The sequence below is a fragment of the Pristis pectinata genome, chromosome 6, assembly GCF_009764475.1.
Source record: "Pristis pectinata isolate sPriPec2 chromosome 6, sPriPec2.1.pri, whole genome shotgun sequence".
Taxonomy (NCBI): Eukaryota; Metazoa; Chordata; class Chondrichthyes; order Rhinopristiformes; family Pristidae; genus Pristis; species Pristis pectinata.
The window spans coordinates 1141677-1158893 of NC_067410.1; the positions used below are offsets into that span (position 1 = coordinate 1141677).

The 17217-nt window shown below is 49.4% G+C and overlaps 1 protein-coding gene across 1 annotated transcript in view; it reads right to left on the bottom strand.

The window, feature by feature from the left end:
* lamb2 (laminin, beta 2 (laminin S)) overlaps positions 1-17217 on the bottom strand; it is an 89284-nt gene that overhangs the window by 1732 nt on the left and 70335 nt on the right. The window contains 8 exon segments of the mRNA XM_052018129.1: positions 2211-2370; positions 3136-3312; positions 4051-4192; positions 6516-6723; positions 7495-7639; positions 10245-10448; positions 14577-14818; positions 15919-16103. Of these exon segments, the coding sequence (XP_051874089.1) occupies positions 2211-2370; positions 3136-3312; positions 4051-4192; positions 6516-6723; positions 7495-7639; positions 10245-10448; positions 14577-14818; positions 15919-16103 (1463 nt within the window).

A 17217-nucleotide genomic window follows, 5' to 3' on the forward strand; every position in this document is an offset into this window, starting at 1 on the left:
TCAGCACAGGGAACATGCCAAATTTTGTTCTACTCATTTCTCCTGCTTTCATAAAAGACAAGGATACAAGCAGACTGTTTATCCCTTTAAGCCTATTTCAATGAGATCCTCGTCTCCTCAAATTCATTAATACTTTTGGTTAACCTATCAATCAATCTTTGATTTGAATTGAACTAGAATCAGTAATTTTTTTGAAGAGGTAACCAAGAGAATTGATGCTGGCAGTGTGGTACACATAGTCTACATGGAAGGCCTTTGACAAGGTCACACATGGTATGCTGGTCCGGAAGGTTAGAACATATGGGATCCAGGGTGAGCTCGCTAATTGGATGTAAAATTGGCTTGGTGGTCAGACAGTAGTGGAGGGTTGTTTTTCCACATTGGAGGCCTGCGACCAGAGGAGTGCCGCAGGGATCAGTGCTGGGTACTTTGTTGTTTGTCATAAATAAAGTCATGGAGTTATACAGCACGCAAACAGGCCCTTTGGCCCAACTCGTCCATGCCAACTACCCAAGCTAGTCCCATTTGCCGGCATTTGGCCCATATCCTTCTAAATCTTTCCTATCTATGGGAATTAAGTTATAATTGTACCCGCCTCTACCACTTCCTCTGGCAGCTCGTTCCATATACCCACCACCCTCTGTGAAAAACTTGTCCCTCAGGATCCTTCCCCCCCTCACTATGTCCTCTAATTTATGTCCTCTAATTTTAGACTCCCCTACCCTGAGGAAAAGACTATAACTATTCACTTAATCTATGCCCCTGATGACTTTATATACCTTTGTAAAGTCACCTCTCAGCTTCTGATACTTTGGGGAAAAAGCCGCAACCTATTCAGTCTCTCCTTATAACTCAAGTCCTCCAGTCCCAGTGACATCCCTGTGAATCTTTTCCGCCCCCTTTCGGACTTAATGACAACCTTCCTACATCTGGGTGACCAGAAATGCACAACTTTTTATCCAAATACCTGTCCAAATGCCTTTTAAACATTGTAATTGTACCTGCCTCCACCACCTCCTCTGGCAGCTCGTTCCATACACCCACCACCCTCTGCGTGAAAAACTCACCCCTCAGATTTCCTTTAAATTTCTCCCTTCTCACTTTAAGCCTCTGCCCTCTGTGGTCTGAGATTGCCCTACCCTGGGGAAAAAGGTTCTATCTATCCTATCTATGTCCCTCATAATTTTATAAACCTCTGAGGCCACCCTTCCTACATTCCAGTGAGAATAAGCCCAGCCTATCCAACATATCCACAGCCCTCCATTCCAGGCAACATCCTGGTGAATCTCTTCTGCACTCTCTCTAGTGCTACCACAGCCATCCTGTAGTGCAGTGACCAGAACTGTACACAATACTCCAAGTGCAGTCTGACCAATGTTTTGTATGACTGAAACATGATGTCCCAGCTCTTGGACTCAATGCCTTGGCCTATGAAGGCTAACATACTAAATTCCTTTTTCGCTACCCTATCCACTTGTGTCACCATTTTCAGAGAACTATGGACTTGCACCTCCAAGGTCCCTCCTCATATGAACACTTCTAAGGCCCCTGCCATTTGTATGTCCTACCACAATTTGACTTCCATAATATATTTTCCAGTGAACCCAGTGAGTTTAATGGGACTGGCATTCTAAGCCCTCGTGAGTTTAAAGAGAGCGGGAAATTGAACTGAAGTACTTGGGATCCTGGCTTCGGTCGTACATCTACTCACGCTCACCAACCCGACCCGGTAGTATACAACCGATATCATGCTGATCTGCTAAGGGTAGGAATATGCCGATCATTTGTGTGGGAGCCTGCTGTGCAAAAGTAGCTCATCACATTCCCTACATAACAACAGCAGTAACATTTTAAAGGCACTTCATTGGCTATCAGGTGCATGGCAGAGTCCGAAGTCTGCAAAAGGGGCCATATAAGTTTGCCTTCCTTTGTTTTCTACATTCTCTGCCTGAAGAATGGTGAGGTCTGTCCTGTTTGCAGTGAAAACCCAGAAACATTCAGAGTCACAGCCATAGAGCTGTACGGCACAGAAACAGGCCCTTTGGCCCAATGTCCATGCCAACCATGATGTCTAGTTCTCAGTGAAAACCCACCAGCGTTCAGTTCTTAGTGGAATGGTTCTCGGAAATTACCATTACACGAAAAATGTCGCAAACAATTTGCAGTTCTGGCTGTGGAAGTGTCACTTCCACCAAGTGGTCTCATCTCACCATTCAGCCTCTCCAGTTTGTCTTGTGCATCTCTCAGGAGCTCCTTGGCTTCGTCCCGAAGACTCTCTGCCTTGTGTTTAGCATTGAAGACCGTACCACTCTTCCGGTCTATCAGACCGTGCACTGTTTTATACTTGTCTGTGAGTAGACCGTCCAACATCTGGAAGCAAAAACACATGCCAGTTATGTAATTGTGATGTTGAAGGGCAGAGAAAGAGCAGCTGTCTACCATGATTAAACACTCTTCTCTCTCAATCCCCAAGCATGGCCACAACAATCTTCTGGTGGATCCATGATGAGGTAACTTGAGTTGTGTACACCAGTTGGGAGAGAAGTGTCAGGATTCGATTTCACATCCCTCCCCATTCAAGTCAGCTTTGGCAGATGTGAAATACATTCTGATTGGTCAGCAGCTAGATTCACCAGTGACGTTGAATCTTAAGCCCACCCCAAGTGTTTCACCAATGATGAACAAGGTGTATAGTACATTTTTTCTCTCGATGTGAAGATCCATCATTTTGCAATTGGACTCAGGATCTGGCTGATACACTGGCAGGATCAGTGGGGAAATCTGATCAGTGCAACACGCAGTCAGATCTAGTGTGAGCTTTCTTATTTAAAAAGCAAAATGAAACAATATATTTGAGATATGCGGATCAATTTATTAAGGGTGACTGTAATTTCATTAAGGAAGTGAGTAGATAAGCTCACTGAAATCTAATCTGTTGATCCCTGCCCTCATCCTGTAGGCAATGGTTTTAATTTCAGCTTCTAACCAAGTGAGGACACACACCAAACAACGGTGAGGTCACAAGAGTCACCCGGAACAGGAAGGGATAATTCAGCCCGTTGTGCCCAGAGCTGCACTTGGTAAGTGCTCTCCTGTCACACTGCAGGGCTGAGACTTTGCTCTCCTTGGTTGTACCTGTCTGGCCTCGTTGGCTTTATCCCGTGCCATTGCGGCTGTCTCTTCTGCCCGGGATGCCACCAGGGCGTTGTTGGCTCGCTTCATTTTGAGTGCATTGATTCCGTTGTCCAGCTGCATCAGCCGGTCCATCGCCTCCATCAGCTCCCTCTCTGCACTCGCTGTTTCATTCCGTATCTGTCAAACGGAGAGACAGAGAGAGAGACACCCCTCGCCATCAGTGAGGCCCTGGCCACATATTGGTCCTTATCTCAGTAACCGACATGGGTAAGTATACTGGTGAAAAGGTCGGTCCAGTGAACAGGTCTATCAACAGAGCAGTTCATGCAACAATCAGTGAGTGGGACAACGGACACAATCAGGTACAGAGTTCATACCACTGATTGAAAAGATCGTAATTATCAGATGATTTGAAGATAATGATGAGAGGGGTGCAGTGAGGCAGTCCCCAGGTTATAACAGCGTTCCATTCCTGAGAACTGTCCGTATCCTGAACTGTTCGTAGGTTGGAAGTGAACAGAAACAATGTATGGGAGGGGATCTCAGGAACAGCACTGATGGAACAACAAGTAGGTGAGGGAAGAGGGGCTGCCAGCCGGCCTCACTGACTCAGTGAGTGGGTCTGCTCAGTGTTCCCAGCTATGCTCAGCTCCACCCCGCGCCCGATTGTTGCAGCTTGGGGTGGTGAGGGGAGAGGGCACGAGGAGATGCCCCCTTCGCAACCTGGCCGAAGATGCAGCAGCTGGCAAATCCATCCCCATCCATCCCACCAGTCTCCCAGACACTCGTTCCCGTGTACAGGCTGTCCATAAGTTGGGCGTTTGTAACTCAGGGAGGACAGCTTCCTCCTGCCCACGCTCCATGGCTGATTGCACGTACGACTGAGGGAAGGTTACATCAGCAGCTCCTCCTCACCCTGTTCAGTGTCTGGTCACTCTCCTCGATGTCTCCCTTCGCTTGTCTGATCGCGGTTTGTGCAGCGTCCTGACCTCGGCCAGCCTCCTCTAGGGCTTGCTTCACCGCCTCTGCCGTGTTCTTCACATTTTCTGCACGGCTCCTTCACAGGCGAAAAAAAACAGAAAGCCCACTTTATGTTCCCAACACACAAACAGTGCCGGAGTTCAGCAGTTTAGTGTTCAGACCTAGTGCAGGGAGAGGTTGGATGGCTGAGCGAGAGAGTGGGACAGAGAGAGAGGGGGAGAGAGAGAGAAGACAGACAAACAGACAAAAAGGGGGGGGGGGGGGAAGTACAATGTGCGTTTGAGTGCCCTGTTTTGTGTGATTATGCGAACTGGTACAAGTGTTTTGCACGCACAATAGCCCATATCTTCTGCTGCTATCTTACTATCTTGCTGAGACTTGCTACCTAACTGCCCCTGTGCTAGCCTAATGTCAGTTCTCTGCTCTCTGGTACGATCTTCCACTGATTCCCCCTCATCGCACGGGAGTGGCTGGGAACCACCCAGCAAAACTCCTAGTCAACTCCACCTGTGAGAGGGAGAGCTGGACTGTCTGACCTCTGTGCAGTTGTAGGGAATGCCAACTATGTAGGTGGACTGCATATATCTCTCCCATACTCCCATGCTGTGCTCACACAGGCAAACTGTGAAGATTCTGACCCGTTCCAAACTTGTGCTTGAAAGTGGTAGCAAGGCTTTGGGGTGCCATGTGAGACATTCACCACAGTACTTTTGTGGCTGGTCAACGGTGATTCCCAAGACATTGATTCGGTGGGATTCAATGAAGATAATAATGGCATTGAACGTTAAGGGTAGCCGGTTATACTCTGCGCCGGAGACAGTTCCTGGCATTGAACATTAAGGGTAGCTGGTCATACTCTGCGCCGGAGACAGTTCCTGGCATTGAACGTTAAGGGTAGCTGGTTATATTCTGCGCCGGTACATTTCCTGGCATTGAACGTTAAGGGCAGCTGGTTATACTCTGCGCCGGAGACAGTTCCTGGCATTGAACGTTAAGGGTAGCTGGTTATACTCTGCGCCGGAGACAGTTCCTGGCATTGAACGTTAAGGGTAGCTGGTTATACTCTGCGCCGGAGACAGTTCCTGGCATTGAACGTTAAGGGTAGCTGGTTATACTCTGCGCCGGAGACAGTTCCTGGCATTGAACGTTAAGGGTAGCTGGTTATACTCTGCGCCGGAGACAGTTCCTGGCATTGAACGTTAAGGGTAGCTGGTTATACTCTGCGCCGGAGACAGTTCCTGGCATTGAACGTTAAGGGTAGCTGGTTATACTCTGCGCCGGAGACAGTTTCCTGGCATTGAACGTTAAGGGTAGCTGGTTATATTCTGCGCCGGTACATTTCCTGGCATTGAACATTAAGGGTAGCTGGTTATACTCTGCGCCAGAGACAGTTCCTGGCATTGAACGTTAAGGGTAGCTGGTTATACTCTGCGCCGGAGACAGTTCCTGGCATTGAACGTTAAGGGTAGCTGGTTATATTCTGCGCCGGAGACATTTCCTGGCATTGAACGTTAAGGGTAGCTGGTTATACTCTGCGCCGGAGACAGTTCCTGGCATTGAACGTTAAGGGTGGCTGGTTATACTCTGCGCCGGAGACAGTTCCTGGCATTGAACGTTAAGTGTGGCTGGTTATACTCTGCGCCGGAGACAGTTCCTGGCATTGAACGTTAAGGGTGGCTGGTTATACTCTGCGCCGGAGACAGTTCCTGGCATTGAACGTTAAGGGTGGCTGGTTATACTCTGCGCCGGAGACAGTTCCTGGCATTGAACGTTAAGGGTGGCTGGTTATACTCTGCGCCGGAGACAGTTCCTGGCATTGAACGTTAAGGGTGGCTGGTTATACTCTGCGCCGGAGACAGTTCCTGGCATTGAACGTTAAGGGTGGCTGGTTATACTCTGCGCCGGAGACAGTTCCTGGCATTGAACGTTAAGGGTGGCTGGTTATACTCTGCGCCGGAGACAGTTCCTGGCATTGAACGTTAAGGGTGGCTGGTTATACTCTGCGCCGGAGACAGTTCCTGGCATTGAACGTTAAGGGTGGCTGGTTATACTCTGCGCCGGAGACAGTTCCTGGCATTGAACGTTAAGGGTGGCTGGTTATACTCTGCGCCGGAGACAGTTCCTGGCATTGAACGTTAAGGGTGGCTGGTTATACTCTGCGCCGGAGACAGTTCCTGGCATTGAACGTTAAGGGTAGCTGGTTATACTCTGTCACTTACTTGGCACCAGTGTTACTTATCATTCACCAGCCTGTGCAATGACGAGTCGGTGTCCCCATCCCGATCATATGTTGGAGGAAAGGTCATTAAAGAAACAGGAATTAGACGTTGGTTTTCCCAGTTTCACCAACACTGATGGATGAACGGCAGGGACTGGAGAGCATTCCGCTGTGGACCTACCATGCCCTTCTTGCATCCTGAAGGAGTTGACCTGCTCTTCTCACATCATCAGCTGTCTGATCCAAGATGTCATCCACATTGGACAAACTGTTGACCTTGTCTTTGATCTCCTCTGCGAGGTGGCGAATCTGCTGAGGGGAGGCAGGGATTGAGAGCTCGAGGACTTGGCTGGCCACCTTCTCGATGCTGTCGGGATCTGCACCCTCCTCTATGGAGATGGGTTTAAAAAAAAAACACAGAACAAGGCATTTTATGGTCTTACTACAGAGGCAGCTGGCAGTAAGTCCGAATTTATGAACAATTGGAATTGCAATTGGTTTATTATTGTCACTTGTACCGAGGTACAGTGAAAAACTTGTCTTGCAAACCGATCGTACAGATCAATTCATTACACATTGTATTACACAGTGTATTGAGGTAGTACAAGGGAAAACAATGCAGAATAAAGTGTTACAGTTACAGAGAAAGTGCAGTGCAGGCAGACAATAAGGTGCAAGGTCATAATGAGATAGATTGTGAGGTCAAGAGTCCATCTTATCGTACTAGGGAACTGTTCAATAGTCTTACAACAGCAGGATAGAAGTTGTCCTTGAGCCTGGTGGTACGTGCTTTCAGGCTTTTGTATCTTGAATGGGAGAGGGGAGAAAATATTTGGGTTGGGTGAGGTCTTTGATTATGTTGGCTGCTTTACGGAGGCAGCGAGAAGTGTAGACAGCGTCCATGCAGGGGAGGCTGGTTTCTGTGTTGTGCTGAGCTGTGCCCACAACTCTCTGCAGTTTTTCATTCTGAGTGTGTGAATCAGCTATGGGTTGTAGGGTGGGTACTGGGATCACAGACCAGGTAACAGTTACCATTAGTGATCATTCAGCTGTCTCTATAAACAGTGTGGCTCCCTACAGCACCAAGCATTGGTATAAATCCACCTCAGCGCCTGCAAGTGACAGCTTATAACTTTGACCCTTGAATGCACTGTCCTTACGTGTGAGGAAGTCTCGGATTTGATCGATGAGGTCACGCAGCTCTTTGTTCGAGCGATTCATCCGTTCCCTGGCATTGTTTGCTTTGTCCAGGGTCCCCTGAGCTTTCTGCTTTGCTTCGTTTGCTTTCACCTTAGCCAGAGCAACCTGCAAGTACAAGATCAGGGAATGCTACAGGCAAGGAGACAACCTGCCCACGGTGCCACACTGCAAGTGAATAAACCAACAATGAAACCCGCTGTTCATACAATCATACAGCACGGAAACCTGCCCTTCGGCCAATCGAGTCCATGCCAACCATCAACCACCCATTTGCACCAATCCTGCATTAACCCTACTTTTCATTCTCCCCATATTCCCATCAACTGTCCCCAGCTTCAACCACCCACCTACACACCGGAAGCAATTTATAGCAAGCAATTAACCTCCCCATCTGCACACACTTGGGATGTGGTAGGACAGGGGAAACCCACACAGTCACAGGGAGAACGTGCAAACTCCACACAGGGTGGTGGGGGAAGATGAAAGACAGGTTGATTCCCTTGCTAGCAGGACACGTGACGTTTGTCAACATGCTCAGCGCCCACACAGACTGGATGCAGGTCTGAGGACGAATAAATTCATCATCACATGACCCATTTTATATCCTAACAATGCAGGCAATAGAAAAGGATCTCTTCCCCTGTAAATACAAAATAATCAACAGACCATATTCTTCTACACAATTGAAAAAACATATTTAAAGTCTGCTTCAAAAAAGATTGAGAGAAAAAAACAGCTTCGACGCCATCAGTGCTTTCTTGGACATTTGAATCACCGTGCCCCGAGAAGGTGCACTCCCTCAGAGGAAGCTTCGAGTTATCTCGAAATATCTGAAGCACCTGTGATTTTCTCTCACTGTGAAAGGGAAATCATGTTTGTCCAATGTGCTGGTGTTCTTTGAAGAACTATTTTTGGGGGTTTAATAAGGCCAGGACGTACAGCAGGAATGGTAAAGCCCTCAGGAGTATTGAGAAACAGATGGACCTCTGTGTACAAGTCCAAGGATCCCTGAAGGAGGCAGCACAAGTAGACAAGGTGGTGAAGGTGGCGTATGGGATACTTGTTTTCATTAGCTGGGGCACAAAATATAAGAGCAGGAAGATCTTGGTATATCTTTACAAAACAGTTGTTAGGCATCAGCTGGAATATTGTGTACAACTCCATTCCCTATGGGAAGCATGTGAGTGCCCTGGAGAGGGTGCAGAGGAGATTCACCAGGATGTTGCCTGGATTAGTGTATGAGCTATAAGGAGAGGTTGGACAGACTTGTGTTGTTTTCTCTGGAGTGTTGGAGGCTGAGGGGGGGATCTGATGGAAGTTTATAAAATTATGAGGCATAGATAATGTAGGTAGGTAGAGTCTTTTTCCCAGGGTGGAAATGTCAAATACTAGAGGACATAACAACATAGCTTTAAAGTGAGAGGGGGAAAAGATGAAAGGAGATTTACAAGCTATTTTTTTCACACGGAGAGTGGCAGGTACTTGTAACGTGCTGCCGGGGGGGGGGGGGGGGGGGGGTGTGGTGGAAGCAGATACAATGGTGAACAGGAGGGAATGGAGGGATAGAGACCATGTGCAGACCGATGGGATTAGTTTGGATTGGCAACATGGTCGCACAGACAGGGTGGGCTGAAGGGCCTGTGTTCTATTACAGATGTCCTGGAACAGAAAGGCCTCTATTTGAGAACAGATCTCTGCCGCACCTGGAAATGGAGTATGATGTGGGAAAACGTGAAACTGTCCATTTGGGCATGAAAGAAAAGTGTAGCTTGGTATCTAAATGGTGGGAGATGGATGAAATCTGAGGTGCAGAGGGTGTTCCAGTGCATGATTCGCAAAAGGCTTGTCTGCAGGTTGAGCAGGTAATTAAGAAAGCAAATAGAATGTTATCACTTACTGAAAGGGGAATTCAATACAAAAGTAGGGAAGTTATTCTTCCATTACACAGGGCAGTGGTGAGATCACATCTGGAGTACTGTAAACTGTATTGTTCTCTTATTTAAGGATGTTAATGCATTGAAAGCAGTTCAGAGAAGGTTTGCTAGAGATAGGCAATTTGTCTCACTAGGAAAGGTTGGACCTTTTAGCTGCTGGGAGAGCAAGAGGGGACTTGATTGATAAAGATCCTGAGGGGTGTTGATGGAGTGGGTATGGAGAGGATGGTTCCTCAGGCAGGACAATATAGAACTAGGGGTCACTGTTCAAGCTCAGGGGTTGCTGATTTAAGACAGAAGATGCGACATTTTCTCGGGAGTCTTTGGACCATCATTTGTCATCATTTGGGTGCGTGGAACACCCTGCCTGCAGAAGTTGTGGGGGCAGATACATTAGGGACATTTAAGAGACTCTTAGATAGACACATGAATGAGAGAGAAATGGAGGGCTATGTGGGAGGGAAGGGTTAGATAGATCTTAGAGCAGGATAAAATGTCGGCACAACATTGTGGACCGAAGGGCCTGTACTGTGCTGTAATGTTCTATGTTCTATGTTGTTTTAACTCCCTTCTGCCAAAGGCAGTGGGAGCAAGAGCTCTGAACCGTTTGAAGTCAGAGGTAGATAGATTCTTGATAAACGAGGGCATGAAAGGTTACCGGGGCCACCAGTGCTGAGGTTACAACTGGAGTAGCTGTGACATTATTAAATGGTAGAGCAGGCTTGAAGGGCCAAGTGACGAGCTCCTGCTCTTGATTCATACGTCTGTGAGCTCACCTTCTGGAACAGCTCCTCCACCTCGTTCATTGCTTTCTGAATCTCCTGTTCTGAATGTTGAGCTCGACCAAGGGAAGTGTCCGCTACTGCCACTGCACCATAGCAGTTGAGACCGCCGCAGCGCCTGGTGCCGTCATCTTCGTAGCAACCAGCACCCCCACACGGGCTGTCCAGACAAGGCAGATCTCCAGGAGCACCACACACCTGTAATGCAACAACCAGTAACGTCATTACCAAGTACCACGTCATCATGTTCAACAGGCACTTACCCACCGCCGAGGACACTGACTGCAGAAATCTTCATCTGAGAATTGAAATTCTAATGAAGAGCCATTGATCTGAAAAACTAACTTTGTGTTTCTCTCTCCGCAGACGCTGCCTGGCCTGCTGAGTCTTTCCAGCATTTCCTGTTTGTTTCAGGTTTCCAGTACCTGCGGGGTTTTAGACGACGTTACATGTCCTGAGTCAGATCAGGCGACCTTGTGTACCCCGTAACAATTAATCAAACTCAGAGCTGTTTCTCCTCTACATACCCCCAACACATCTGCCCCCCATCTGTATACTTGCCTCTTGGAACACATGAAGTGTGCCATGGTGGAGAGAGAGAGTGGCAACTTCTCCAAGCCCCTCCCACTGCCGGGAGGGTGATGGCAGTGGGTGACCGTCACCTCCCGGTGCCCCACAGCCACCCACCCATCGGCCGTTTCTTCAGCACCCCTGACAGCCCACCTTCACCTCAACCAACAAGGACACAGCAAAATTGGAGCAGGAGTAGGCCACTCGCCCCCTCAATCTGCCCCACCATTCAATAAGCTCGTGGCTGATCTATGCTGCCCGATTAGAGACAAAGGTGGGAAGATGTGCCTGGAAGCTGTGGAAGTGGGTAAGGTCCTCAATGAATACTTCTCTTCAGTATTCACCAAGGAGAGGGGCCTTGATGACGCTGAGGACAGTGTTGGTAAGGGTAACGTTCTGGAGCATGTAGATATCAAGAGAGAGGATGTGTTGGAGCTGTTAGAAAATATTAGGACAGATAAGTCTCCGGGGCCTGATGGAATATTCTCCAGGCTGCTCCGCGAGGCGAGGGAGGAGATTGCTGAACCATCGGTTAGGATCTTTGAGTCCTCGTTGTCCACGGGGATGATACCGGAGGATTGGAGGGTGGCAAATGTTGTCCCCTTATTCAAAAAAGGTAGTAGGGATAGTCCAGGGGATTACAGACCGGTGAGCCTTACGTCTGTGGTGGGTTAGCTGTTAGAAAGGATTCTAAGAGATAGGATCTATGGGCATTTAGAGAATCATGGACTGATTAGGGACAGCCAGCATGGATTTGTGAAGGGAAGATTTTGCCTCACAAGCCTGATAGGGTTCTTTGAGGAGGTGACCAGACAGATTGATGAGGGTAGTGCAGTGGATGTGGTCTACATGGATTTTAGTAAGGTGTTTGACAAGGTTCCACATGGTAGGCTTCTTCAGAAGGTCAGAGGGCATGGAATCCTGGGAGGCTTGGCCGTGTGGATTCAGAATTGGCTTGCCTGTAGAAAACAGAGGGTTGTGGTGGAGGGAGTGCATTCGGATTGGAGGGCTGTGACTAGTGGTGTCCCACAGGGATCAGTTCTGGGACCTCTACTTTTTGTGATATTTATTAATGACTTGGATGAGGGGGTGGAAGGCTGGGTTAGCAAGTTTGCAGATGACTCAAAGGTTGGTGGTGTTGTGGATAGTGTGGAGGGCTGTAGAAGCTTGCAGAGGGATATTGATAGGATGCAGAGCTGGGCTGACAAGTGGCAGATGGAGTTCAATCCAGAGAAGTGTGAGGTGGTACACTTTGGAAGGACAAACTCCAAGGCAGAGTACAAAGTTAATGGCAGGATTCTGGGCAGTGTAGAGGAGCAGAGGAATCTGGGGGTTCATATCCACAGATCCCTGAAAGTTGCCTCACAGGTGGATAGGGTAGTTAAGAAAGCTTATGGGATGTTAGCTTTCATAAATTGTGGGATTGAGTTTAAGAGCCGCGAGGTGATGATGCAGCTTTACAAAACTCTGGTTAGACCACACTTAGAGTACTGTGTCCAGTTCTGGTTGCCTCATTATAGGAAGGATGTGGAAGCATTGCAAAGGGTGCAGAGGAGATTTACCAGGATGCTGCCTGGATTAGAGAGTATGGATTATGAGGAAAGACTAAAGGAGCTAGGGCTGTTCTCATTGGAGAGGAGGAGGATGAGGGGAGACATGATAGAGGTGTACAAAATACTAAGAGGAATAGATAGAGTGGACAGCCAGCGCCTCTTTCCCAGGGCACCAATGCTCAATACAAGAGGGCATAGCTTTAAAGTAATGGGTGGGACGTTCAAGGGAGATATCAGAGGGAGGTTTTTCACCCAGAGAGTGGTTGGTGCGTGGAATGCGCTGCCTGGGGTCGTGGTGGAGGCTAATATGTTGGACAAGTTCAAGAGATTGTTAGATAAGCATATAGAGGAATTTAAAATAGGGGAATATGTGGGAGGAAGGGGTTAGATAGTCTTAGGTGTGGTTTAAGGGTCGGCACAACATTGTGGGCTGAAGGGCCTGTATTGTGCTGTACTGTTCTATGGTTCTATGGTTCAACTCCTCTCTGGTGCCAGTTCTCCATTGCCCTCAATTCCTCTATTTATCTGCTGTGTCGATAGTGGTTGTGGTGATGCTTTTCATACCCGCCGAGTTCTTCCAGGTTCCAGCATCTGCTGTCTCCTGTGTCTCTATCAAATATTTATCTGCCTTCACCTTCAATATATCCAATGATCCGGCCCCCACCACCCTGGGGGGCAGAGAATTCCAAAGATTCCCTTCTGAGAGAAGAAATTTCTGCACACCTCAGTTTTAAATGACCAGCCCCTTATTTTGTGCTCATGTCCCCTTGTTTGTGACTCTCCCACTAGAGGGAGCATCTCAACATCTACCCTGTTAACCCCCCTGAGGATATAACTTAATATAAAAACAGAAGATGCTGGAAATGCTCAGCAGGTCAGGCCACATCTGTGGCAAGAGAAGCAGAGGTAATGTTTTAGGTTGAAGACCCTTCGTCAGAGCCAGGATGGAGGGAAAAGGTCGTTAAGCTGCAGGGAGGGTGGGGGAGGAAGGTGTCTCTAACAGGGTAAAACCGGGGTGACCATGGGGATGTGCTGTGAACAAGGTCGTCTGGTCACTGTGTGAGAACATGTGCAGGTTATGTCTCAAAAATCTGATTCAGTGTTTTGAGGAATTACAAAGAAAATTGATGGAGGCAGAGTGGTGGACGTGGTTTACATGGACTTTGGTAAGGCTTTGACAAAGTTCCACATGGTAGACTGGTCCAGAAGGTTAAGGCACATGGGACCCGAGGCTTGTTAGCAAACGATCCAAAAATTGGCTTGGTGATAGGAGGCCAAGGGTAGTGGTGGAGGGGTGTTTCTCTGCTGAATGTGGAGCCTGGTGGGGTGGAAGTGGGGTGGACCAGGGCAACTGATCAGGAAGGAAGACCTTTCAGAGGCACAGATCTTAAACTCCAAAGAATAGCGTTCTAACCTGTCTAACCCCAAGATTTCAGCTCATCGTCACCTTCTCAGAGACAAATTGGGATGGGCAGTATGCAGCAAACTTCCCAGCAATGCCCACATCTGGCAGAAGGAACTTTTGAACTTTAAAACATAGAATATAACAGCTCAGCACAGGCCCTTCGGCCCACGATGTTGTGCCGACATTTTAACCTACTCTAAGATAAATCTAACCCTTCCCTCCCACATACCCCTCCATTTTTCTATCATCCATGTGTTTATCTAAGAGTCTCTTAAATGTCCCTAATGTATCTGCCTCTACCAGCACCCCTGGCAGTGTGTTCCACGCACCCACCACTCTGTGTAAAAAAACTTACCTCTGACATCCCCCCCTGCACTTCCCTCCAATCACCTTAAAATTATGTCCCCTCGTGTTAGCCATTGTCGCCCTGGGAAAAAGTCTCTGACTGTCCACTCGATCTATGCCTCTTATCATCTTGTTCACCTCTATCAGGTCTCCTCTCATCCCCCTTCGCTCCAAAGAGAAAAGCCCCAGCTCACTCAACCTATCCTCATTAGACATGCTCTCCAATCCAGGCAGCATTCTGTCAACTCTCCTCTGCACCCTCTCTAAAGCTTCCACATCCTTCCTATAGTGAGGCGACCAGAACCAGAGTTTCAGCATCTGCAGATGTGTGATTATTGTCTACCATCCAACACCGGAATAATTCAGGAACAACGTGCAACAGAGAAAATGTTAAGTGCCACACCACAGTCTTGCAGCAGCTCTGGATTACTGAGGGAGCAAGTCACCACCAACCTTTTCATTGATGTTCTTCAGGTTGAGGGTCTGCACTTTGGCAGTCAGGTCATTGAGAGCCCGTCTGTTGGCGGCATTCTTCCGGTTGAAGTCATCCTTCTTGGCCCTCATCAACAGCTCTGTCCTGCGGCGGGTGCCTGACGACTCGCTGACGATACTGGGGATGGTCACGGTGGAGCCATTTACCCTCCTCTCCGCCTGCCACGACTGATGGTAAGAGTTGTGAATACTGTCGTAAGCACCTGGTGAGGGGAAGCCACGTCACCTCAGGTCAACCACGTCAACACCAGATTAACCAGTGTGGAGGAGCAAAGAGATACGGCGACACAAATCATTTGGGGGAACAGGCCACGGCGTCAAAATGGGAACCCGGTCACTGGGGTTTAGTGGCAAAAAATCAGGACCAAAACACTGCGTTGAGTTCTGACGTCCAGATTTCTACTACCCTGGACAAAGAATATTCTGATTTCCCTCCTGAAAGGTTAAATGTCAGTTTTAAACTGTGTCCCCTCCCTTGGGCGGGAACACAGTTTTAAACTGTGTCCCCTCCCTTGGGCGGGAACCCAGAATACACACAATACTTTCTCCGTAACCACCCTACACTCCTTCCAACAGTTTACTACGCAGATCAGGTCATTTCTCAGACAAGGCTGAACCCCCTCTGGTTTGCCGCCACACCATCCAGTCTGGCCACGTGTCAACATGTTGCCGACACATTGAGCAGGTCCAGCCGGACGATGAGACAGACACGCGTACCTGGGATGGGACGGTGAGACGGGGACACGCACGTACCCGGGACGGGACGGTGAGACGGGGACACGCACGAACCCGGGACGGGACGGTGAGACGGACACGCACGTACCCGGGACGGGACGGTGAGACGGACACACGTACCCGGGACAGGACGGTGAGATGGACACGCACGTACCCAGGACGGGACGGTGAGACGGACACGCACATGCCCAGGACGGGACGGTGAGACGGACACACATGTACCCGCGACAGGACGGTGAGACGGGGACACGCATGTACCCGGGATAGGACGGTGAGACGGGGACACATGTACCCGGGATGGGACGGTGAGACGGGGACACACACGTACCCGGGACGGGACGGTGAGACGGACACACAGGTACCCGGGACAGGACGGTGAGACGGACACACATGTACCCGCGACAGGACGGTGAGACGGGGACACGCATGTACCCGGGATAGGACGGTGAGACGGGGACACATGTACCCGGGATGGGACGGTGAGACGGGGACACACACGTACCCGGGACGGGACGGTGAGACGGACACACAGGTACCCGGGACAGGACGGTGAGACGGACACACGTACCCAGGAAGTTGGAGTGCTTCAGGACGTCAAGCTGCCGGGCCAGGTCCTTGGCAGAAAGGTTGAGAGCACGAACTTCACGCTCCAGGTTACTCAGCTCCACACTGGCACCACTGTTCTGGTTCTGAACAGCAGTGAGAACATCTTCGAGCCCATTCAGGGTGTCTGTGGTCCCAGAGATCTTGTCCCTGCAGAGAAGTATTGATGTTTGCCTCTGGATATCACACCAGCAAAGGTTGGGTTTCTCACTCACTCCCACATTTAACATCCCACCCGGTCTAATCCCACTCCCCCCTCATGTTAATAATCCACCCAGTTTAATCCCGCTCCCCACTCACTCACCATTTTGGAGAGGGAGGGAGGGAGACAGAGGAAAGCACAGATCTATCGGGCTCACACCAGCAGCAGGGAAATGCTGACGTCTATCCTTAAGGAAGTGGTTACAGGACACATGGAGAATATTTATAGAACTGGGCAGACTCGACATGAATTTTTGAGAAGGCAGTTATGTTTGACAAATCAGGAGGGAAGTACTTGTGAGAAGCACAATGAATCGGTGCGAACCAGTTCACGTCTGCAGTTGGACTTTCAGGTTTTCTATCGGGAGCTACACAAGAGATTATTAAATTGAAACTTAAATGCAGTGTACTGGGGGCGATCACTGTCCCGGGACCAGCGAACCGGGGGCAGTCGGCATCCCGGGACTGACATACCGGGGGCGATCACTATCCCGGGACCGGTGTACCGGGGGCAATCACTGTCCTGGGACCGGTGTACCAGGGGCGATCACTGTCCTGGGACCAGCATACTGGGGGCGAACGCTGTCCTGGGACCGGTGTACCGGGGGCAATCACTGTCCTGGGACCGGTGTACCGGGGGCGATCACTGTCCTGGGACCAGCATACTGGGGGCGAACGCTGTCCCGGGACCGGTGTACCGGGGGCAATCACTGTCCCGGGACCAGTGCACCGGGGGCGATCGGTGTCCCGGGACCAGTGTACTGGGGGTGATCGGTGTACTGGGGGTGATCGGTGTCCCAGGACCGGCTGAGGGGTGAGCTTATAGAGGTTTATAAAATTTTGAGGTAGATGGTCACTTTTCCCCGGGGTCTAGAGGGCACAGGTTTAGGGTGAGAGGGGAAAGGTTTAAAGGGGACCTCAGGGGCAGGTTTTTCACCCAGAGGGTGGTGGGTGTGTGGAACGAGCTGCCAGAGGAAGGGGTAGAGGTGGGTACAGTTACAACACTTGGACAGCTACTTGGATGGAAAGGTTTAGAGGGATGGGGGGAAATGCGGGGAAATAA